The 24,894-nt window shown below is 34.0% G+C and overlaps 1 protein-coding gene across 4 annotated transcripts in view; it reads left to right on the top strand.

Annotated features, from left to right (window-relative positions):
* The window catches only part of FBXO38 (F-box protein 38), a 116,909-nt gene that overhangs the window by 7,422 nt on the left and 84,593 nt on the right, over positions 1-24,894 (top strand). For 2 of the 4 annotated variants that reach the window (XM_031953706.1, XM_031953702.1), the window contains exon 3: positions 18,745-18,929. In XM_031953706.1, coding sequence (XP_031809566.1) covers positions 18,802-18,929 — 128 coding nt within the window. In that variant the 5' untranslated portion in view covers positions 18,745-18,801. Of the gene's footprint in view, positions 1-17,504; positions 17,638-18,744; positions 18,930-24,894 lie in introns of those variants that run through there. The other 2 variants (XM_031953703.1, XM_031953704.1) reach the window with 2 other exon arrangements.

Genomic DNA, 24,894 nt, shown 5'->3' with positions numbered 1-24,894 from the left:
AATGTCTCTAATAACAGTGAGTAAAAAGGCATAAATGAGAAACACATCAAGTTTTCTAATAGCACTGTTACAAATACATTGGATGGGAAAACTTAGATTCACAACCATGTTGTTTGTTCTTGACATCAGGGATATCTCTTAATTGACATCTTTTTTCTTAGATTGATTCATTGTTTGTCCTTCAGTCAAGAAGTACACCATGATATTAGGATGTCATGACATGAAAATGAATTGGATTTAAATAAAGGAGAGCTGTACAAGGTCACTTGCTTCACTTTGTTCTCTAGAGTCACCTGGGTTCAGTAGCCAGATATGGATCAGAAGGAGTGAAGATGGTCCTGATACAGTGGGAGACCTTGACCTTTTTTAAGCTAAGATCTTTAACTGGTCTCAGTTTGACTGAGGCCATACTCATTCAGTAATTAAGATTAGGTAGCAATTTAGGCAAAGGATGGTCTCTTTCAATCTATTCCCCTCCCTCCCCCCCCAAAAAAAAATCCAAACTAATCAATAAATCTAGAAGGAGAAGACCCTTAGGGTTTCTTGTCAAAACTGAAATTACTGCCATTTATATTCATTCTGGAGTCAATCTGGACCAAAATAATGACCAGTGGAGGCTTGGCCTGGAAATATTATAGGCCAGTCTTTGTGAGTCTGAGAGGTTTTGGTTTAAGGAAGTTCCTTTAGAAAGAAATCTAGCTAGTAAATCCTCCAAAATATCTTATGAGGGTTCTGCAATCCAAAAAAACTAAACCAAAACAAACTGTTAACTACAACAGATTAGATAGCTGGATCACATTTAATAAAACGAAATCCAGTCAAAATAAAGGTAATTTCTAATACTAGGAATTTTAAAAATCAGTTTTACGAGTACTAAATTCCATATATAGCAAGTTGTTTGAATGACACATGAGTAGGGAGATAATAATGGATTATAGGCTTAATGTTATGATAGTGTCTAGAAAATATGCCCAGTATTACAGAGTTGATAATCCTAATAGCAGTTTGTCCTGGTTAAACTATTTCTGTTTAGTTTTGATTTCCACATTTTAAAGATGATATTGAAAGGTTGGAAAATTCAGAGGAATATAGTTAAAATGGTTCATGATCTCTATTATCATAGATTTAGAGCTTCTAGAAGCCTTGGCAGTCATTTAGTTCAACTTTCTCATTTTATAGTTGAAGAAACTGAGGCCCAGAGTTTTTGACTAATCCTGAGTCAGACAAGTAGTAATTGGAATGACTGGAATTCCAGTCATTACCAGATTACAGGGCCAACAATTCTTAATACTATACTGATATATATTGTGAACCTTTTTAACTGTTTGTTACAACATTAAAATAGATCAGAACAGTAAAAAAAATATTTTATCTGTCATTGCTTTATATGCTTAGACATTAGGATCACTTAATCCAAGGGAATCTATTTTGGAATGCTATCATAACTTTAATATCAAGCTGTAAAAGTTACAATATCACAAATTGACATACTTAGGAAATATGCAATTTAAACATGAATCTCAATTTTTTTTTTTTTTTCTAAAGTAGAGAGACCAGATCTCCTATGATAGTTTGGGTGAAGTGGTAATGGGAATTGTAAGGTGGAATAAGTATAAGACTGTATTCAAACTCAAATTTGGGGTTTGGAGGTTGGGATCAAATAGACCATTGAACCTAAGAATCTCTACAGAAATATATTGACTTAACCACATATTGACATTATCATAGTTTTATTGTATTTTTTTGTGTGAAATCACATTTAATCTTATGCGCATTACCCTTGGGAGAATTGCAGGCTATATGTTTGACAAATCTGGTGTAAGGTATATTGGATCAATATGAGGAGCTAATGGAAGGAGAAATTATAAGTTTTATTTTAGTTATGTTAAGATGTAAGTACTGATAGGACATCTATTTGTATTTATCATACAGTGTTCATTTGCAAATGGGAATTTGGCACTCAAGAAGGGCATTAGGCTTGAAAGTATAGAGTTAAGGAGCCATAGTGATGGAGAAAATATATGAAATAATGGAAATGGCCTTAAAGTCTAAGAATTTTAGTCAGATGGGTCTTGAGATCATTTAACTCTGCTAATCTGAAGCATGAATATTTAGTCTGCTTGTCAGATGGCCTGATAAGTAGCCATCTGGCTTACACTTCCTTACATTGCTCACTTCTGTATTTCGTATTGCCTAAGCTTATTTTGGACTCCTTCCATGAAGGTTTAGTCACCAAAGATATTAGAGAACAGAAAAGTATGCTCTACATACTGTAAACAACTGATAAATATTCGTCAAATTCACGGGCTTGTTTTTGAGGACATATACATTGAGGATAAAAGTATTCACTAGTTGTATGTTACCTTTTTATTCATTTTAGGAAATCCTGGTTCATTTCATTAAAATGTCTATTTTGATGGGGCTTTTTTATGGATCATTTTAGTTTTGTGAATTTACTATAATATGAATTCCCATGTTTTTCATGATATACAAAGTGTCAAAATATTAAGTCTATCACAATAATTTAGATATACAGATTCAAATTTTGTTCCAAATGCCCCTTAAAATAGAATTGGGGGCATTTGACGAGTTGAAAGAGCACGGAATTCAGTTTTAGGAAACATTTTGGCTCTGTCTCATAAGTGCCTCTAGCTCTAAAATTCTGTAATTTTGAAGTATTTTCATTCATTTGGTAACATATAGCCAACTTAATTCTTGATAGCAAATAGTGGACTTAAGATAAACTGTATTCACATGTGATCCACTAACCCTCATTTTAGCCATAATTTTTGATCATCCATTTCCTCAAACCTTCTGTAGAAGGTGTTAATAAATAATATTTAAATCCAAAATAATACTTATATGCTTATATTGTATTCCCCTCCCCCCCCCAAGTTCTTCCTTATCGTTCTTATCTCAAGAGATATGGAATAATCTTAAGTGATCTACTCATCTAGAGGATCTCTTTTTCTAGTCAATATCCTTGGTTACATCTTTCTACCATTTCTTGATCAGATATCTTGATATTATGTTTTAGTATCCTTATAACTGTCATGAGTTGTTTAAAATATAGCCACTGGGTCACTTAACAGTTTTGATTCCTCTGGGATGTGATATTCAATAGTGATGGAACAAAAGCATCTAATTCTATCTTGTCATTTTACAAGTGAGAAACTTGAGGTCTAAATGCAGTTAGTTTGTATCTCTGAAGGTATATTACTTTTAAAGTTAAAGGCTTTTGTAGCAGCATTCATCTTGAAAGTAATGAAAGCACCAGACATTTATCCAAATAATAACTCATAGTACATACTTAAACATGCAATATTTATTTATTTATTTGCTTGACCACTCCTTTATTTATGTTATGTATTTGTTTAATTTATTTTATATATATGTACTTATATATACTAATGTTTTTTTTTAAACTTCCTCACTTTAGTTATCTTAGTCCTGCTCACTTACACAACATATATCTCCATTTTTTTTAATGTGATTTTTTTTTTCAGTATTTTAGAGAGCATTGTGTTTGATATATCATAGCTATAGCTACATTAGTAGAATATTGATATAAGGACGAGGTGAACTTTAACTTCTGAGAGAAGTTTAAAGTTATTAAAGGATCCTTGTGATTTGCTGCAGGCAATTCACTTTATTCTCTTCTTGCTCTCTCAGTTCAACTTACCCGTTTTACAATGTATCAGATATATATATTCAAGTAGATAATATAGTAGATTGACCATCTACTTGCATGCAGTAGTTCAGTCCATAAATGAGCTTCACCCACTTGGCCTAAAGTGATACAAGTTTACTCTCATAGTGTCACTGAAAAGCAGAATTTTAGTAGCTCAAAAGAAACATGTGTTTTACAAATTTAGAGATATATCCACTCCAAATATTCATACAGACTATTTGTGCCTGATCTGGAGTAGAACCTTCTGATCCTCATATTAATCTGATCAGCCACAGACATAGTGATGCCATTTTGGTTCTTTTAGGAGCACGAAGGACAACAACCAACCATGGAATAGTTAGGACAACTTTCTTGAGTGCTTACAGATCATTTCCAGGAGATGGTTGTATTTTAGGGTTTGCAAATAACACAAGGTCAGTTGTAAAGAGTAGCATAAATAGAGCCTAACTATTAATAAGAAGTCTCTTTTCCACATGGACTTTACTTACATCATAGAGATATATACATTATTTGGTACTTGGGTTTTATGTCTTATCTGATGTTTGTGGTCTGAGACTTGTTGAACCTGATTGTCTTTGTTATATCTTTTGAAGAATCTTGAACAATTTTGATGTAGGAAAAGGAGACATTGTTGGAAGTGAGCTTTTAAGGCAATGTTTTTCTCTACTGAATGAATTGGTTTTTCGTAACCCATAAATAGTACAGTGGGATCTTGAATTTTCTACATCTTTTAAGAGATTGTATGATAGTAATAATTTTTGTTCACTATACAGTATCACTTTCTGCCTTCTTCTTAGCAGAAAACTAGGGGAAAATTTTTTACATCTAAAATCTTTATATAAAAGCCTCATTTGTAAAACAAAAAATAAAAAAGAATTGACCCAAATTTACAAAAATACAAGCTGTTCCCCAAATGATAAAGTGTCAAAATATATGAACAGATAATTTTCAGATGAAGAAATTAAAGCCATTTCTAGTCATATGAAAACATGCTCTAAATTACTGTTGATTAAAGAAATGCAAGTGAAAACAACTGATATGCCACCTCACACCTATGACATTAATTAAGATGACAGTTTGATGCTTGAGATGTGGTAAAACTAAAACACTAATGTGTTGTTAGTAGAGTTGTGAACTGATCCAGCCATTCTGAAGAACAATTGGGAACTATACCCAAAGAGCTATCACACTGTGCATACCTTTGATCCAGCAGTGTTTCTACTAAATCTGTATCCCAAAGAGATTATATAAAAAAGGAAAAGTTCCCACATGTGCAAAAATATTTGTAGCAGCCCTTTCTTTAGTGGCAAGGAACTGGGAATTGAGCCCATCAGTTAGGGAATGGCTGGATAAATTGTGATAGTATTATGAATGTAATAGAACGTTATTGTTCTTTTTTTGGTTTGTTTTGTTTTTATTTATTTATTTATTTATTTATTTTTATTTTTTTTATTTTTATTTTTATTTTTGAACGTTATTGTTCTAATAAGAAGCGATCAGCAGACTGATTTCAAAAAGGTTTGGAGAGAATTTACATAAGTGAAGCGAGTAGAACCAAGAGAACAGCAACAAGAAGATTATATGATGATCAACTGTGATGGACTTGGCTCTTTTCAACAATGCAAGACAATTCCAATAGACTTTTTTTTTAAATAGCCTTTTATTTACAAATTATATGTATGGGCAATTTTACAGCATTGACAATTGCCAAACCTTTTGTTCCAATTTTTCCCCTCCTTTCCCCCACCCCCTTCTCTAGATGGCAGGATGACCAATAGATGTTAAATATATTAAAGTATAAATTAGATACACAATAAATATATGTATATTTTGATATACATGATCATACATGATAATGTACATGAATGAATACATGATAACATGATCAAACCATTATTTTGCTGTATAAAAAGAATCGGACTCTGAAATATTGTACAATTAGCCTGTGAAGGAAATCCAAAATGCTGGCAGGCAAAAATATAAGGATTGGGAATTCAATGTAATGGTTCTTAGTCATCTCCCAGAGTTTCTTTTGTTGGGCGTAGTTGGTTCAGTTCATTATTGCTCCATTAGAACTGGTTTGGTTCATCTCATTGCTAAGGATGGCCAGGTCCATCAGAATTGGTCATCATATAGTATTATTGTTGAAATATATAATGATCTGCTGACCCTGCTCATTTCACTCGGCATCAGTTTATGTAAGTCTCTCCAGGCCTTTCTGAAATCATCTTGTTGATCATTTCTTACCGAACAATAATATTCCATAATATTCATATACCACAATTTACCCAACCATTCTCTAATTGATGGGCATCTACTCAGTTTCCAGTTTCTGGCCACTACGAAGAGGGCTGCCACAAACATTCGTGCACATACAAGTCCCTTTCCCTTCTTTATGATCGCTTTGGGATATAAGCCCAGTAGTAACACTGTTGTATCAAAAGGTATGCCTTTTTTTTTTTTTTTTTTTGATAACTTTTTGAGCATAGTTCCAAATTGCTCTCCAGAATGGCTGGATGTATTCACAATTCCACCAACAATGTATTAGTGTCCCTGTTTTCCCACATCCCCTCCAACATTCTGTATTATCTTTCCCTGTCATTCTAGCCAATCTGACAGGTGTGTAGTGATATCTCAGAGTTGTCTTAATTTGCATTTCTCTGATTAATAATGACTTGGAGCATCTTTTCATATGGCTAGAAAATACTTTCAATTTCTTCGTCTGAGAATTGATTCCAATAGACTTGTGATGGAGAAAGCCATCTGCATCCAGAGAAAGGACTGTGGGGACTGAATGTGAGTCACGACATAGCGTTTTCACCTTTGTTGTTGTTTGTTTGCTTTTTTTTTTTTTTATTCTTTTCCTTTTGATGTGATTTTTCTTGTGCAGTATTATAAATGTGAAAATAAGTTTAGAAAAATTACATATGTTTAACTCATATTGGATTACCTGCTTTCTAGAAGAGGGCAGAGGGAGGGCAAGAGGAGGGGCAAAATTGAAACACAAGGTTTTGCAAGAGTGAATATTGAAAACTATCTTTGTGTATTTTGAAAAATAAAAAGCTAAAAAACCTTCCTAGGGGCAGCTAGGTGATGCAGTGAATAGAGCACAGCCCTTGAAGTCAAGAAAACCTGAGTTCAAATCTGGCCTCAGACACTTAACACTTCCTAGTTGTGTGACCCTGGGCAAGGCTCTTAGCCCCAATTGCCTCAGCAAAAAAACCAAAAACAAACAAACAAACAAAAAAAAAAAAAACCTCAAAAAATCTTCTAATATGACAATTATGTAAAAAAAATTTTTTTTGTATGGATAAAAAAGTGTCCAGATCAGTGATTGTTGATAATCTCTTAATAGCCCTTTTTCTGTTTTTTATAAAGTTGAGATTTTTCTCATGGCTCATAGTTATATTGCCTCTAGTTTGGCTCTCCTCTTGTTTTACTTGATCCAGTATGTGAATATTGTTCTCATCTTTACTTTCTTTAGTACTATTTCGTCTATAAGCACATCTGGGATTGTGATTTTTAAAAATTCTGTGTATAGTGATTCTACTCTCTATGATGAAGATATAAAAACCTTTGCCAATCTCTTCCACTTTTCTTCTTTTTGTTATCCTTCTATTTTTATCTACATATGCTTTTGAGATCACCTTGCTTGGGACTCTTGCCAACTTTGAGTTAAACTGGTTTTGCTCTCTGTAGCTTCTGTTTTATGAGGAAGCATTGCTCATAAACTTTTATCATCCTTTTCTATAAGATTTTATATGAACTTATATTTTAAATCATTGTTGCCTTTGAACGCCATTGCTCCTTGGCAAGCAAGTCAAACATGACTAATGTACTTTTTAGCTTTGTTTAGCCTCCTTGTTGAGGAAATTGAATTATACTAATTAAAATTCTTTGTAAAATGATTATAATTATTGTTGATGATATTTCTACTGTGAATAACCTATTTTTTGTTAGAATAAGTTGCTTAAGTCAATTAGAAGTGAGTTGTTTTACTTACATGTAACATCATTTCATTTCTTCAACTAGCTTTTTACCAATTATGATATTTGTTACGTCACTGTTCTGACTGTATTTTAATAGATCATTAAAGAATGATATATCAGTAATGAGACTCTTTTTCTAATATAATCAATTTCATGTTCTCTTTTGTTATTCGTTGCCTATCATATCTAGTAACTATTAAAATTTTTTTTGAAAAATTAACAGCATAATGTTTCTGTTATCAAATCTTTTTACCCCTCTAATTTCTTATTGTTAACGTGTACTTTTCTGCTATATTTTTCACCATCCTCCTTTAATTTCAAAAAGTATGTGTTAATTTAATTTAGAGGAATTTATATGGTTCTTCATAGAATTTCCTCTATATTGGATGTTGGTACATAAACTGCAGTTTTTTCATGAAAGATTTTTTGCAAATACATCTCATGAGTAGTTCAATATGAGATGACTAGAAATCCCATGAAGTACTTGATTCTTGTTACTTTGAAGAACTTAAAATAAACTAACTCTACCGGTTTCTTAGCTTCTCCAAGGATAATCTGTGAGTCATTCTTCTGTTTAGTTTCATCTTCCTTTTTTCAGGTGTCATTTATAGTTAGAATATCAAAACTAAAATGTTTGTTTTTACTCATTGGTCATTAGAGAAAAAAAGATTTTTGTATTCATAGTATTTAAGAACCTGTTTAAAATTTTCAGTCTAAAAACTGATTCTTAGCCCTTTCTGCCTTCTTTTCCATCACCACTGGTGTTAACTGCCAAAACATAAGGGAACCATACAGGAATGAGAGCTAGATTGTTCGATTTTTTTACTCCTTTGAATTTTTCATAATTTCACAGGTTGCCTAGTGTTCAGCTTACTGATGAAGACTCTCTCCAAACGTGGGTAGGCTGTTACTCAGAAGTGTCATTTTGTCCCTGGGACTATAATTTTATTTCATAAATGAGGAGAGAGAGAAGATTGTAACTTGTTATCATTGTCAGAATTGTTTTTTCTGCCTTCCAAGGGTGCTGTTTTTTTCTAATTTTTACCATCATTTGTAATTTGATGCTAAAATGATCGGTAAGTGAATGGTACATATCAAGAGTAGAGGAGGGCAAGGATAAATCATCAATTCCGTAATAATCTGCTGATTTTTAAGTTAAGAGAAGTATTTCCAAATGTATAGTTCAGATGTAGTTTCAATATGTATTATTAGTGTAAAAGACTTGTATTTTAGATTTTACCAATTTTATATTTAAAGTACACAGGACAGACTGTAGCTATATTATGTATCTCTGAAAATCATTACAAAATGGATTTTTTTTTTCAAACAGGCAATAAAATTTAAATGATTTGCCTAGGATCATATTAAGTCTGAGACTGTATTTGAATTCAGGTCCTCCTGACTCCAGGGCTGTAATCTAAAGTTGTATCCATTGCAGCAACTAGCTGCCCCCAAAATGATCATAGAAGCATATAATTTAAAAGCTGGAACAACTTTATGGACCATTTGGTTCAACTTCCCTCGTTTTACAGACAAGAATATATGATACCTAAAGAAAGTAAATGGCTCGTATTAGTGGAAACCTTGGGATTCCTTATTCCTGACCCGTTATGCTTTACCATAAATTGTGCTATATGCTATCTTCCCTTGCTTGTGCTTCCCTGCTTGTGAGGATTTGGCCATCAGAGTGGTTTTTTCCCTAGTAATGCATTAGCTTCAGTGACAGCATTATGTCTCTGATGGGTATATGATTGGAAATAAAGCCAGGTATTAACTTATGCTGCAACAATTTGTCAGTTCATTGTTTCCCTGTTCATAACATAGGTTTAATTTGTAACTTTTTGCAGAAAGTATAAAGAGAACAGTATCTTTTGTCTAGTCTTAAAATTTATTTGCTCTTGAAGAATAGATAATGTGGAAAATCTAGAAAATGTTGTGTAGTTTTCATTTTGTTGATTTGGAAATATGTTTCCATACTTGAATCTGGTTATAATTGTTCTGATGTTGAGGAATTTCACAATACTTTGAAGAAATTAGTGACACCATAATGTTAAAACTAGATTCAGAGGCTTTGAATGCTATCTTATCTTTTTTTATCCTTCACTTCACCTATCAATCAAGCTGGGAATAGATAGCATCATTTTGCTGACATAGTCAAAGTATCAAACAAAGTAAGGGACATCATTCTCTAGTCTTTTTTTTAATAGCCGAGAGGAAGCTATACCTTGGTTTCAAAAGGTATTCCTTTTAGGACAACATTGAAAGAATAGGAATTAAGTAAATATTTATTAGTATCTTGCTTTATGCAGAATTCTGCTAAGACTAAAAGAAAAACAAAGGTTTGATAAGACATATTGCCCACATGGAATTAATCGTCTTTTAAGGGAATGACTTTCCAAGAAATAACTTGGATTTCTCAAAACTTTTTTTTTTGTATCATGTGCCAGTTACCAAGTTGGCCTCTGAGAATACAAAGACAAAAATAAAAATTTCCACTTTGAAGGAGCTTATATCCCAGTGCAGAATATTGTAAGTGTTTGAATATCACAGAAGATCAAGAGAGGTTTCAATTAGTACAACCTTGGAAGCAAGTTATGGATTCTGAAAAGCAAGATGCCAAAGAACAACATCTGTTCAGAGCCATGAAATGACATGTACAGGCCACAATTAACAAGCCAGTTTGATGAATGGAAATTGCATGAAGGAGAGAAATATGAAATAAGCTTGGGAATATAGTATGGATCAGATGCTGGAAGCCTTTAGATGCTAGACTAAGAATTTTACATTTTTAATCTTAGAGGCAATATGGAACTGTTGAAAAATTTTTCTTAAAAAATGTCAGGTCTGGAGAGACTTACATGAACTGATGTTAAGTGAAATGAGCAGAATTAGGAGAAGATCACTATACTCGGGTAAAAGCAAGATTATACGATGATCATTTCTGATGAACATGGCTCTTGTCAACAATGAGATGATTCAGCCCAGTTCCAATGGTCTTGTGATGGAAAAAACCATCTGCACCCGGAGAGAGGATTGTGGGGGACTGTGTCGATCACAAGGCAGTGCTTTCACTTTTTGTTTGTTGTTTGCGTGCATTTTGTTTTTCTCATTTTTGTCCTTTTTGATTTGATTTTTCTTGTGCAGCATGATACTTGCGGAAATAGGTATAGAAGAATTACATGTGTTTAACATATATTGGATCACTTGCTGTCTAGGGGAAGGGATGAGGAGAAGAGAGAGAAAATTAGAACACAAGGTTTTGTAAGAATGAATGTTAAAAATTATCCATGTATGTATTTTGAAAATAAAAAGCTTTAATTTTTAAAAAAGTAATAACTAATCCATTAATCGGGGGGAAAATATATGATATGTCTGTACCTTTCCTTTATGTTTATCCATTTGATTGCTTTATGAGGAATAGTTTGGAGAGGGGAGAGAGATTAAAAGCAGGCACACTTATTTGGAAGCTTTAAAATAGTCCAGGTGAGAGATGATATATCAGAATAAGGCTTACAGTTATTATTACTGACTAGGGGATTAAGGAAGACTTTGTGGAAGAGATGGCATTTGAACTGATTTTTAAAGCATTATTTTCCAGTGCCAACTCTTCTTCAATAAGAAGAAATATTGATTTCTCTACTTTCAATAAAAATTTATTAAGTGCCCTTTTTGGAATACATTTTGCAGCTATTTTTCTGTCTTTTGTTTCTGTATATGTGAGCTTTTTTAATAGAAGAACAGTATAACTATCCTACAGTTGACTTCATGAACTACCTACTGAGAAATAACCATTTAAGATATTTGGAATGTTGGCCTACTGGTTCCCAAACTACCACAGGAGAAGTGTCTCTCTCTCTCTCTTTCTCTACTGGTTTTTGTAGTTTGTAGTAGACTAACACTAGGTCGTATTTTATAGGAAAAACTGAGGCAAACTGCAATATTTTATATTACCTAATTTTTTTTATTGTAAGACTACATAAAACATTTCTTAAATCTGCAAGTATCTTGAAAGTATGATTTCAGTATATCAGACAAAAGTCAGATTGTTCCAGTTGTTGTTGGCCTTACCATATGTATTAAAATGATACTTTTAAAAAATGCCAGTTACTGAGTAAGTACTGAGGCTACAAGGCAAGGCAGAAGACAATTCCTGCTCAAGTATAATGGGAGAGACATCATGCAAACTAGCTACGTACAGATGGAAATAATAACAGAGGAAAGATTAAAATTAATGGAGATTAGAAAAAGCTTTCTGTAAAATGTAGGATTTTAGCTTGGGACTTTAAGGAAATCAGGAGTAGATGATGCATGAGGAGCAACCATTGCAAATGCCTGGAGTTAGAAGATAGAGAGAGTGAGTGGGTTGTTTGAGGAACAGCAAAGAGGTCAGTGATATTGAATTGCAGAGTATTTGGATTAGGAGAGGAAATAAAAGATGTAAGAAGATTATAAGAGGTGGAGCTGGTTATGAAGAATTCTGAATGTCAAACAGGCTGGACTATTGCCTTAAAATAATTTTCTGAATCTGGCATTAGAGACTACAATCTGAGTTGAGAATCAAGAGATGGAGGATGGAACAGAGGAGAGAGTATAAATATGGGTAGGAATCAGGCTTTAGTAGAAAGAACATGAAAGTTAAGAGTCAGAGGTCATCCTCCATTTCATTTTCAGTCCTTTTCTAACTACATGCTTTGACTTCCCTGAGTCTTGGCTTCTTCATTTGCATAAAAAGAAAATTTGACTAGATCTTCTCCAAGACTTTTGATCATATGAGCAAATTTTTAAATTAAGTTAGGAAATAAGGATCTTAGGAGATAAAAAGTTTTGTAGATTGCTGTAACTTTGCCAAAGAATGGTTGTGGAAAACCTTGGTTTAAAGGATGTATAGAATTTCAACAGGGAAAGTATTGACATTGTAGGCATAGGAAATAGAGTGAGCAAAGTTATTGAGGCCGGAAAGGAGAAAACAATTTGTTTTGGAATATAAATAGAAGTATTGTGAAATAGAACTAGAAAGGTCTAGTGATGGGAGCTGGTTAGAGAACTTTGAATCCTAAGCTGAAAAGTTTGTACTTTATCTGTAATGAAAAGAACCCATGATAGAGAGATAGAAGACTTGGTTTTTAAGTGATTTCTTATGATCTTGAGCTAATCATCATCTACTTCTTCAGTGAACCTCATCTGCAAAATGGAGATAATTCTCACATCTAATACTGTTGTGAATAAAGTGTTTTGTAAACAATAAGGCATCAGAGATGTTAGCTGTTGAGTAGTCAATGTGCTAACATTTGATAAGAACTTGGAAGCAAAATTTTGCTTTTCCAGAAGCATGTTTTTCATTGATTAAAAATTATCAATTATACTTGTCACAAGTCTGACCCCTGTGTGACTTTGATGGAAAAGAAATGATTAGATAGTTTGTTTACATTATTAAATTAGATGATGTCTATGGACATACATTACAACATCCCTTTGTGGTCATGAATTTTATTGCCCTATATACTTGTTTGTGTTAGTACTTTATTACAACCAACAAAACTAATAAAATAGTTTTATGAGAAGAACAGCATATTATAGAAGTGAGTCTCTATTTGTCAGGAAACTGTAGCTTCTAGTTCAGTCTTTATATTGCTTGGTACTTGTTTTGGCTATTACAAATTCCAAAGAGGACCCTAGCAATGCATATTTATTGGTAGACTAATTAATAAGAAAATTATTATTTCTAGCAGCTTTAATTTATATTAAATTCTTTTAAACTATCTGATTACTTTGGTATTTTTCCTTTCCCCATCACCAGATAAAATAGAAACTCTCAGAAAACATTAGGATACTACCATGTGCAATATTCTTGCTATTAGAAGTGAACTTGGGATCTTGATGGATATGCTGGTGAAGCCTAACTTCTGACAGGTCCTTCTAGGCTTAAACAACTTTTGGTATAGGCTTAGCAATGAACTTTGTCCATATCTTCCTAGCAAGATGCAGAGGGGCTTATTGCCAGGCTGGTAGATGTTGGTGAGGTCTTTTTTTTTTTTTTTGAGGGGGTGGAGGGGGAAGAGAATGAGGAAGTTGGATAAAGCTAGTATTTCATCAAGGAATTAATCTACCAAGTTCAGGTAGGCATTGTCCCAGTGGTTAGAAGGAATACCCACACTCAAGGAATAGCTCATAGAGTCATATACTTTAGCTCTGGAAGGTGTATTGGAGATGATTTCATTCCACCTTTAAATTTATATGTCATGAAACAGAGTTCCAGAAAAGAGATGTGATTTATTATGAGGTATATACAAAGTAGTAAATGTCAAAAGCAGGTTTTTATATATATATTTGAAATATGTATGCTGTGAATAATTGGAGGAGATAAAAAGATAAATGAGCCATTGTCCTTGTTATTGACTGATTTAATTATTCAGTTTGAATCTTCTTTCCCAATTTACTAGTGATCTCTTAGTTGCTCTGTCTAATGTCTTTCCTTAGAATTCAAATTTTAACACTTGATCACACTCTTTCCTTTTGTATTTGCTATTTATTCATTGATCTATTTCTCTATTTTTATGACACTACTCTCTCTTGGCTTTCGTACCTGTCTGACCTATTTTTGCATCTTCATCCAGTTCACAAAACTACCTGTCTTGTTGCTGAAGGGTTTGTTTTGTGCCTTCTCTTCTCTCCTTCTCCCCTCTCATCTCATTGGCTCCCATGTATTCTTTTTTTCTCTATATAAAATATTCTCAGATATATTTATCCAGTTCTAGACTCTCTCCTTACTTTAGCTCTTATATCATCAAATAATACCTGTTCAAAATCTTAAATTGAATGTCCTGTAGATGATTTAAATTGATTATATTCAAAACAAAACTCATCTTTTTTTAGAATCTTATTTCTAGAACACATGCATAGTTTTCAACATTCACCCTTACAAAACCTTGTATTCCAAGGTTTTTATTCCTTCCTTTCCTCCAGCCTCCTCTTCTAGACAAGTAATCTAGTATACATTAAACATGTGCAGTTCTTCTATACACATTTACACAGTTATCATGCTGCACAAGAAAAATGAGATCAAAAAGGACAAAAATGAGAGAGGAAAAAAAATGCAAGCAAACAACAATCAGAAAGTGAAAGTACTGTCTTGTGTTCAACACTCGTCCCCACAGTCCTCTTTCTAGGTGCATATGACTCTTTCCATCACAAGACCATTGGAACTGGCCTGAATTACCTTGCTGTTGAAGAGCCATGTCCATCAGAATTGATAATCATATAATCTTGTTGCTGTGTACAATATTCTCTTTTTTCTGCTCACTTCATGAGCATCAGTTCATCTAAGTCTCTCCAGGCCTCTCTGAAATCATCCTGCTGATCATTTCTTACAGAACAATAATATTCCATAACATTCATGTACTGTAACTTATTCAACCATTCTCCAAATCATGGGCATCTACTCAGTTTCTAGTTTCTTGCCACTACAAAAAGGGCTACCATGAACATTTTTACATGTGTGGGTCCCTTTTCCTCCTTTAAGAGCTCTTTAGAATATAAACCTAGTAGAAACACTGCGGGATCAAAGGGTATGCACAGTTTGATAGTCCTTTGGGCATAGTTCCAAATTGCTCTCCAGAATGGTTGGATCCCTTCACAGTTCCACCAACAATGTATCAGTGTCCCAGTTTTCCCACACCCCCTCCAACATTTGTTATTATCTTTTCCTGTCATCTTAGCCAATCTGAGAGATGTGTAATGATATCTCAGAGTTATCTTAATTTGCATTTCTCTGATCAATAGTGATGTAGAGCATTTTTTTCATATGACTAGAAATGGCTTCAATTTCTTCATCTGAAAATTGACTGTCCATAATCTTTGACCATTTATCAATTGGAGAATAGCTTGTATTCTTATAAATTTGAGTCACTTCTCTATATTTAGAAATGAGATCTTTATAAGAACACTCGTATGTAAAATTTTTTCCCCAGACTGCTGCAAAAAAAATTTTGTCTGCATTGGTTTTTAAAATTCATTATCTTTTCCCCAAATCCCCCCCTTTTCTGAACTTCCATATTTCATTGAAGGTACTACCATCTTCCTAGTTACCCAAGCTCACAACCTTGGTTTCACCTTTGACTTCTCACTTGCATTCTTAAAACTTATTTAATCTTTAATTGAATCCTGTCATTTCTGCCATCACATTTCTGAGATGGGTCCCCTTATCTCCACTTAACACAGTCACCATACTAATAAAGGCTCTTGTCATATCATACTTGGACTATTGTAACAGTCTGCTGGTTGGTCTTCCTACTTCAAAATTCTCCCACTCCCGTCCATCTTCCACTTAATTACTAAAATAATCTTTCGGGAATATAGGACTGAGAGTATTACTTCCTTGTTTGATAAATTTCAGTGGCTTCATATTGTTATTACTTTCATAATCAAATATAAAATCCTTTCTGGTTTGGAAAGTCCATCTCAACTTGGCCCCTTCCTACCTTTCCAGTCTTTTTGTGCTTATTGCTCCTCTTAATATTCAGTGATCAAACAACTTTGTGAAGCTTGCTGTTTCACACTCCATCTGTGACTTTTAGTTGGCTATAGACCTGGAATATTCTTTACCTGCCTTTTGGCTTTCTTTAAGGCTCAGTTCAATTTCTATATGTCTTGTATGTACATAATTATTTATATATTTTCTTCTCCATTGAAATATGGGAACATAGATTATGTTCTTGTGTGTCTTTTTATCACTAACATTTAGTATAGTGCCTCATAACATAGTATAGTGGCTTAAATGCCAATTGAAGGAGGGAATAAGCATTCATATGTTATTCACTATGTGCCAAGTATTATGACAAGTGATTTGAAAAAAATCTCCTTTCATGCTTACAACAGCCCTGAAAATAGGTATTAATATTATTCCCATTTTACAGTTATGGAAAATGAGATTGGAAGAAGTTAAATGACTTGCTTACAGTCCCACACCTACTAAATGGGCTAGATTTGAACTTAATTCTTTCTGACTCCAGGTCCGATGATCTGTCCACTATGTCATCAACTTTCTTGCTGTTGAATAGTTGACAATATTTTGTGTGATAATGCGTGTATGTGTGTGTGTGTGTATGTATAAAATATAACAATAAATTAAACTATGATAATAGTAGATTGGATATTATAGATATTAGATACTATAAACATAAAATATAAGAAAGTAGTAGGAGTTAAAGTGAAGGGAAGATTACTTCTTGGTGGATGAGATTCAAGAAAAATCTCAAAATCTCAGAGATATGAAATTTAAATAGAGCTTTGGAGAATGAGGCTTGTGTCAATAGGTAGAAATGGAGTTAGAGAGCATGAAAGTTCATGAAGAAAGAACTGCTTTGATTAGAGGGAAAGGTCACATTATCCTCAGGGCAAGAGGGATTGTTCATAAGAAAATAGAATTTGAGCTGGACTTAGTTGGACTATAGCTGAAAGAGACATGTGAAGAAGGGGTTTGGGAATGAATCTTAATAGTGAAAAGCTGGGGATTCTAAGCTAATGTGTTAGGTGTTACATAGTAGATAATAAGGAGCTTGGGGAAATTTTGGGGGTAAGGGAACTATCACGATAAGATTACTTTATTAGGGAGATCAATCTGACAGTACTTTGTCAATTGGATGTGAGAAGGGAAAAAAATTAGAAATCGTTGAGGTGAAAAATGGTGAAGATTTAGTAACTCATCAATATATTGACTAACCACAATTCCAGAGAACCTGGTAATGCCTGTTCCCCATCTCCTGATAGAGAGGCAATTGGCTCTGGATATATGTATGTTTTTCGATGTAACTAATTTTGTTTTTCAGGACTTTTCGTTTTTTACTGATGGACAGAAGAAAGAGAAAATAAATTTTTGTTAATTGAAGAAAAGTTTTAAAGGCATTCTAAAGAGGGAATGAATAAAAGAAATGTTTGGACATCTTCCCTCAATCTCAAGAGGTCTCTCCCTTCTCTGAATTCTTAAAGTACTTACTGTCATTGTCTAGGCATCTTAGTGTGAATTGAAAAAGAAAATTGTTGTGGTTTTCTTGAACTTCTAATTAACTTTTTAGCATGTTTTTAGCTTTTCTCTAATCTTTGATTTTTAACGTCCTTAAACTATCCTTAATTAGGGATTTAGCAAATAATAGCAATTGCACTTATTTCCATGGTGCATTCCTCACAAATTTGTGAGTTGTATGTAATCCAGTATTATCTTCCTTGTTTTATAGATAACTGGTGAGGTTCTAGTGGCCTCAAGTAGTTTGTCCCAAGTCACCAAAATATTAAATTGTAAAATCAGAATTTATTCTCAAGTGTCTTTTTTTCAAGTCCATTCTACTTCTTTAGTAGCATACATTGTACATGAGAATAGCTAAAATCATTGATTATATAAATATAAGCATTTCCTTCCTGATAGCTATTCCACTTAATTTCTCTGAGCATTTGTTTACTTGTTTCCTAAATTGATATTAGGCTAGATGTTCTCTAAGGACCTTTGTATTTTAATATTAGAGATTCAGTGATGCTTGACTTAAGGACACTAATAAAGACATTGTACATATGAAATACCCTGGAAAGGTATTCTGATCTGACTTTATATATCTTTATTATACTATTGTTTTCCCTCTTTTCATGAGACAGAGCAGTTGCTATTTTGATTTTGTAACCTTGAACTATAAAGATTCAAACCATCAAATAGCAGATCTGACTGAAATCTCATTTACTTTTCTCTGAAACCTCATTTTATTGGTGAGAAAACTGGGGCTGATAGAGGTCCTATGACTTATCCAAGGCTGCATGGCTTTTAGTAGAAGACTGAATAAGAATCAACTCCTTCTTGATTCCGTCTGTCTTTGACAAAAATCCTGCTCCTTTTTTATGCTAAATAAAGCTAGTTTTATAAAAATCATTCATCAATTTTTCCTTCTCAAAATGCCAAAATATTTTATTAGCTAACTTCTCGTCACTTTATTTGAATGTCCTCATATGAAACAAAAAACAATTCTTTTACAGGGTTAGATTTCAGGTCCTAACTTCAATTCTCTCATTTCTATTTGTTTTTAGCAACTTTGAATTCAACTAACGTGCAATTGGTCATTTTCTCCTGGAGTCATCATAAGGATGGGCCCACGAAGGAAAACTGTGAAACCATGTCTCCCAAGTAAAGAAAGCCCCGAGGTGATAAAATCAGATGAAACAAAAGATTACATGAACCAGCTCTCACATGAAGTACTCTGCCACATCTTTAGGTAAGAGGTTTTTTTTTTATTTTTTCCTTGCACATATGTATATTGAGAGCAGTTACAGGACCTTTATTATTTAAAAAAAAAAAAAACCCATAATTGGTGTGTAGCTTAGTTATATCAATAAAAACTTTTATAAAAAAATCTTACAGACTCATCAGAATAGTTGTTGCTTCTCAAGTAGTAGTTGTTGACATCAGTCAGTTATTATTAAGCACTTACTATGTGCTAGACAATGTGGTAAGTCCTGGAGTTAAGAAAAGTAAAAGATAAGCCCTACCTTCAAATAACTCAAAATATAATGGTGGAGACATGTAAATTACTGTGTATAACTCTGTGTGTGTGTGTAGGATAATTAGAAAAAAATTTCAGCTGAGTGAAGATACTAGGCATAAGTGGGATTGGGAAACACTTCCTTCAAAAATGGAATTTTAGCTTGGACTTGAAGGAAGCCAGGGGGTGGAGATAGGAACTGATAGAATTCAAGGCATGAGGGACAGCTAGAGAAAATGACCAGAATTAAGAGATAGAGTCTTGTTTGAAGAATAGGAAGCCAGCCAGTATTAATGAATCAAAGAGTACATTGTCAGGAGGAATGTTAAAGTTAAAGAAGAATGGAAAGGTTTGAGGTGGAGATATCTCTCTCAAATTTGAGAGATGGTACTGAGGTACGATCTACAGACTTGAAAATGAGGGGAGGATGATGATGCCTTCAATTGTAATAGGGAAATATGGAGAGGAGAGAGTTTGAAAGGATTGTGAATTCAATTATGGACATGTTGAGTTTATGATTAGTCAGTTAATTTACAGGCATTTTTTTTTTTTATTATAGCTTTTTATTTACAAGTTATATGTATGGGTAATTTTATAGCATTGACAATTGCCAAACCTTTTGTTCCAATTTTTCCCCTCATCCCCTCCATCCCCTCCCCCAGGTGGCAGGTTGACCAAACATGTTAAATATGTTAAAGTATAAATTAAATACAATATAAGTATACATGTCCAAACAGTTATTTTGCTGTACAAAAAGAATCAACTTTGAAATAGTGTACTATAAGCCTGTGAAGGAAATCAAAAATTCAGGCGGACAAAAATAGAGGAATTAGGAATTCTATGTAATGGTTCATAGTCATCTCTCAGAGTTCTTTTTCTGGGTGTAGCTGGTTCAATTCATTACTGCTCTATTGGAACTGATTTGGTTCATCTCATTGCTTGAGATGGCCACGTCCATCAGAATTGATCATCATATAGTATTGTTGTTGAAGTATATAATGATCTCCTGGTCCTGCTCATTTCATTCAGCATCAGTTCATGTAAGTCTCTCCAGGCCTTTCTGAAATCATCCTGCTAGTCATTTCTTACCGAACAATAATATTCCATAATATTCATATACCACAATTTATTCAGCCATTCTCCAGTTGATGGGCATCCACTCAGTTTCCAGTTTCTGGCCACTACAAAGAGACCTGCCACAAACATTTTTGCACATACAGGTCCCTTTCCCTTCGTTAAGATTTCTTTGCCCAGTAGAAACACTGTTGCATTAAAGGGTATGCCTTTTTTTTTGTTTGTTTGTTTTTGTTTTTTGTTTTTTGATAACTTTTTGAGCATAGTTCCAAATTGCTCTCCAGAATGGCTGGATGTATTCACAGTTCCACCAACAATGTATTAGTGTCCCTGTTTTCCCATGTCCCCCTCCAGCATTCTGCATTATCTTTCCCTGTCATTCTAGCCAATCTGACAGGTGTGTAGTGGTATCTCAGAGTTGTCTTAATTTGCATTTCTCTGATTAATAATGACTTGGAGCATCTTTTCATATGGCTAGAAATAGTTTCAATTTCTTCATCTGAGAATCGTCTATTCATATCCTTTAACCATTTATCAATTGGAGAATGGCTTGATTTCTTATAAATTAGAGTCAATTAGAGTCAATTCTCTATATATTTTGGAAATGAGGCCTTTATCAGAACCTTTGACCGTAAAAATGTTTTCCAAGTTTATTGCTTCCCTTCTAATCTTTTCTGCATTAGTTTTGTTTGTTTTGTTTGTACAAAAACTTTTCAATTTGATATAATCTAATTTTTCTGTTTTGTGATCAGTAGTGATCTCTAGTTCTTCTTTGGTCATAAATTCCTTCCTCTTCAACAGGTCTTAGAAGTAAACTATCCTATGTTCTTCCGATTTATTTATAATGTCATTCTTTATGCCTAGGTCATGACATTTTGACCTTATCTTGGTGTACGGTGAATAAGAGGCATTTATTAAGCATTTACTATGTAGTAGGCACTGTGCTAAGTTCTAGGGATACATAAAAAGACAAAAGATAGTCCCTTCTCTCAAGGATTTTATAATATAATGAAAAAGACAATAAACAAACAAGTTATATTCAAAATAAATAGAAAGTATCTGAGGGGTTGAAGAAAGAAAGGTGACTTGATCAGAATCCTGTGGAACACTCATGATTAATGGGTATGATCTGGATGAAGATAAAGCAAAGGATATGAGAAGAGATGAACCAAAAGAGAAACAGGGTTCTGAAAAACAAGAGACGAGATTTTCAAGAAAAAAAGATCAGCAGTGTCAGAAGCTACAAAACAGTTAACAAAAAAGTTAAAAAAGATAAGAATTTTAAAATGGCCTTTGGATTTGACCCAAGGACTAGAAGCATTTTAGGTTGAATGATGAGGTGGGAAGCCTGATTATAGAGCATTGAAAGAGTGAGAAAAGAGGAAGTTTACTTATTATAAAAGTCTTTTCATGGAGTTCAGTCACAAAGGGAAAACAAGACATGAGGTGATAGTTAATGGGTTGGATAGCTTTGGGGTGATATTGTAAGAGCAAAGGTTCAGGAGAGTGAGAATAAGGAATCAGGTAGGAAGAATGGGGAATAGGGTTTGAATGACCATTTAAAATTACTGGGATGGAGAGGCTATGACAAATCATTAAAAGAAAATTTTAGAAAAAAAATAGATAACTGTCAGTACTATTATGACCTTAGATTAGAGTTCTTTCAGAGTCTTAGGCAGTTCAGACATGAGAACAAGAACTTGGAGAAGGAATGGTGTCATTGTTCTTACCCCAAGGCAGGAGATTAGGCTAGAAACTTGATGAATCAGTGCCCTGTCCCCTCATACAGTTCGCATTATATTATGTCCCCTTCAATTATGACAGTACTTTATTTCATTAACTATTTAATTGACTTTGTTTTCTCAATCATAAGTCTAAAACCTCTGAAGGGAAAAGGGAAAGGTCTCAGTAGCATCTTCAAACACATAGAATAAAACTGAGTCTGTAGACATTCATCTTGTTTTGGCTTCTTCTGGTGTGTTTACAACTGTACCCTGCTTGTTTTTGCCTACCCAGATAGAAAAAAAGGGGTTCTGCTGTGACCACTGACTGAATTGTTACACACGGAGAGTATAATCCTTGCACTTTCTGGTGAACTAGTTAAAATATATGCCAAGGAAGGTGACTCAACCACCACAGTCCAGTATCTCTCATTCCTCTTGTTTTCTCATAAATGCAGTATTTTTCATCCTGCTGAGCAGAATTATTTTCCACTCTAGATCGCAACAAAAGGTTACTATTTCTAGAACCACACAAACTTCCCTTAAATTCCCTAGGGTTCCATCACACTATTGGATCAGCATTTAACATGCTAGAATATATGTGTACTTATCACAACCTTGACTCCAGGGTTCCAGAGTACCTATTCTTAGAAAAGGAAAAATAGTTGGAAAGTGTTCACATTTGTATAATTCCTATATAAAGGACATGAAGGGAACTACTTCCTGTGAGAAGAGTAGTACAGTAAAGTCAAATAAGGGAAGTCAAATGTATAGTTGAAAGTAGTAGAGAAGGAAATTATAGCAGAAGGCAATATGAGAATGATGAAGATTGGTTCCATGTAAGAACAAAGAACCTTGAATTGCTAGTATCCTACCATATGCTAGTAAAGAAAAACTGAAGGAAGTAAGAGAATAAGATTAATATGGGGATAGATGAAGCTTCAAGCAGGTCACAGTTGGCAAGTAAACACACCAGAGGAAGCCAAAGATGAACGACTACAGACTCAGTTTTATTCTACATTTCAAGCTGCTACTGAGACCTTTCCCCTTTTCCTGCTTTAAAGGTTTTAGACTCATGATTCAGGAAATGTTTTTGAGTGTCTGCAATAATATCCTGTGCTAGATGTAGCAAAAATAAATGTAGCACAAGTCCTTTTATTTTGAAAGAAAGGGGTAAAGGGAGGCAGGAGGATACAAAGTATAACATGTTACAAAGTGGCAGGAGAAATTTGAAGGCAAGAGACCTCACTTCTCAGAGGTGTGTATGTGTGCATGCTTGCCACATTCATGCAAGAAAATTCAATGTATGTGAATACATAGCATGTCCTTGGAGAAAGAGAGGACAACAAGGTCAGTGTGGAATAATCAGGGCTTAAAGAAACTGGGAGGAACATGAACAAGGAGAATCTGAAGGGGAAAGTGTCATTTCCCTTGTCCCTTCCATTTGTGGAGTATGGTATAAATAAAAGAGATTGGAGAAAGTATGATAGGGTAACTAGGGAGCATTCAATTTTGACTGAAACAGAATTCATGAATTTGGAGCCACATTATGCAACAGGAAATTATACATTATGTGGGCATTGGACAATCACTGAATATTTTTTAGTGGAGTACTCGAATGATCAGGATAGTACATTAAGAAGATTGCTGGGGAACTATAGTGAAAGATAAATAGGAGAGTCCTAGAAGACAAGGAAAAGTTTGGAAGTTACCAGGAGTTAGGAATTCTAAGAGGTCAGAGTGAGGGAGGAGAACATTCCAGGTATAAAGGGGATAATAAAAGTGGTGGTAAATCTAGTGAGTATGAAAGCCAGATCTCAGAATCCAGAGATTTTGTCAGGCTAAAATATTAGGTTTAGGGTTAGGGTTAATAAATTTACAGATGAAATAAATCTTGGAACAATAGATAATAAATGAACTAGAAAAATAGCTTGAACCCAATAAGGTGAAATTTATTAAGTTTAAATGTTCCTGCACTAGCATTAAGAAAAATCATTGTACAAGTCCAAAGTTGTTATGGGCCAGAACTCTGAACTTAAAACAAAGGATTCTTACAAGGTACTAAGTCAGTGGAATTGATAGAAACAATAGTTATCTAATTTAGCATGGTTCAGTATTATTGATTTAATCCTACAAAGAGATGTTATGGGCTGGAACTTGAAACAAGGTACTAAGTGGAATCGAGGAGACAATGGTTAAAGCTAATTTAGCATTGATTTAATCCTACAACAAATAATGGTTTCCTAGTGATATAATGATTGGTGTATACTCAGTGTGGAACATATAAGAAGAAGCTCTCAGGGCCAAAAAGGGACAAGCACATTAAAAGTTCTCGGAGGCTGAAACAGATTCATTCCATCGTCCACCTTTGTGGTGACTGCAGACTGACGCACAAACTTTGAGTTGGGGAGATTCAAAAGTCAGAGAAGGCAAGCGGGAGCTCAAGCTCTCAGAACTAAGGAGAGAGAGACACTGCCAGAAAATTAGCCAAGCCCCAAGTGAAGGAGATAAGACTTTGAAAGAAATAATAAAGGATTTGGACTTTAACACCTGGCTTGCACTCATGGTGACTACTGAACTGAAAGGAAGGCTGCTCCCAGAGACCCCAAGGAAACTGAAACAGAACATTTCGTTTTAGAGAGAATATTACACAAAGTTATTAAACAAAATATTACACAAAGTGGGGAAGGTGTGGCTAGACAATGTTTCATGTAAAGCCTTGAAGGTTTAGGAAACTATTAAGTTCAGTGTGAGTTATCAGTATATAACCTAAAAGAGCTAGAATCATTGACTGCCATTAATAGAAGTTGTGGAGATTATAAGACTCGTCTTCTCTCCTCAGCAGAACACATCTGGCAGTCAGTCAACAAGTCTTTACAAATAACACTGTGCTAAGTGATGGA

This window comes from Sarcophilus harrisii, chromosome 2, assembly GCF_902635505.1.
Source record: "Sarcophilus harrisii chromosome 2, mSarHar1.11, whole genome shotgun sequence".
NCBI lineage: Eukaryota > Metazoa > Chordata > Mammalia > Dasyuromorphia > Dasyuridae > Sarcophilus > Sarcophilus harrisii.
This window is presented reverse-complemented; position numbering and strand designations above follow the sequence as displayed.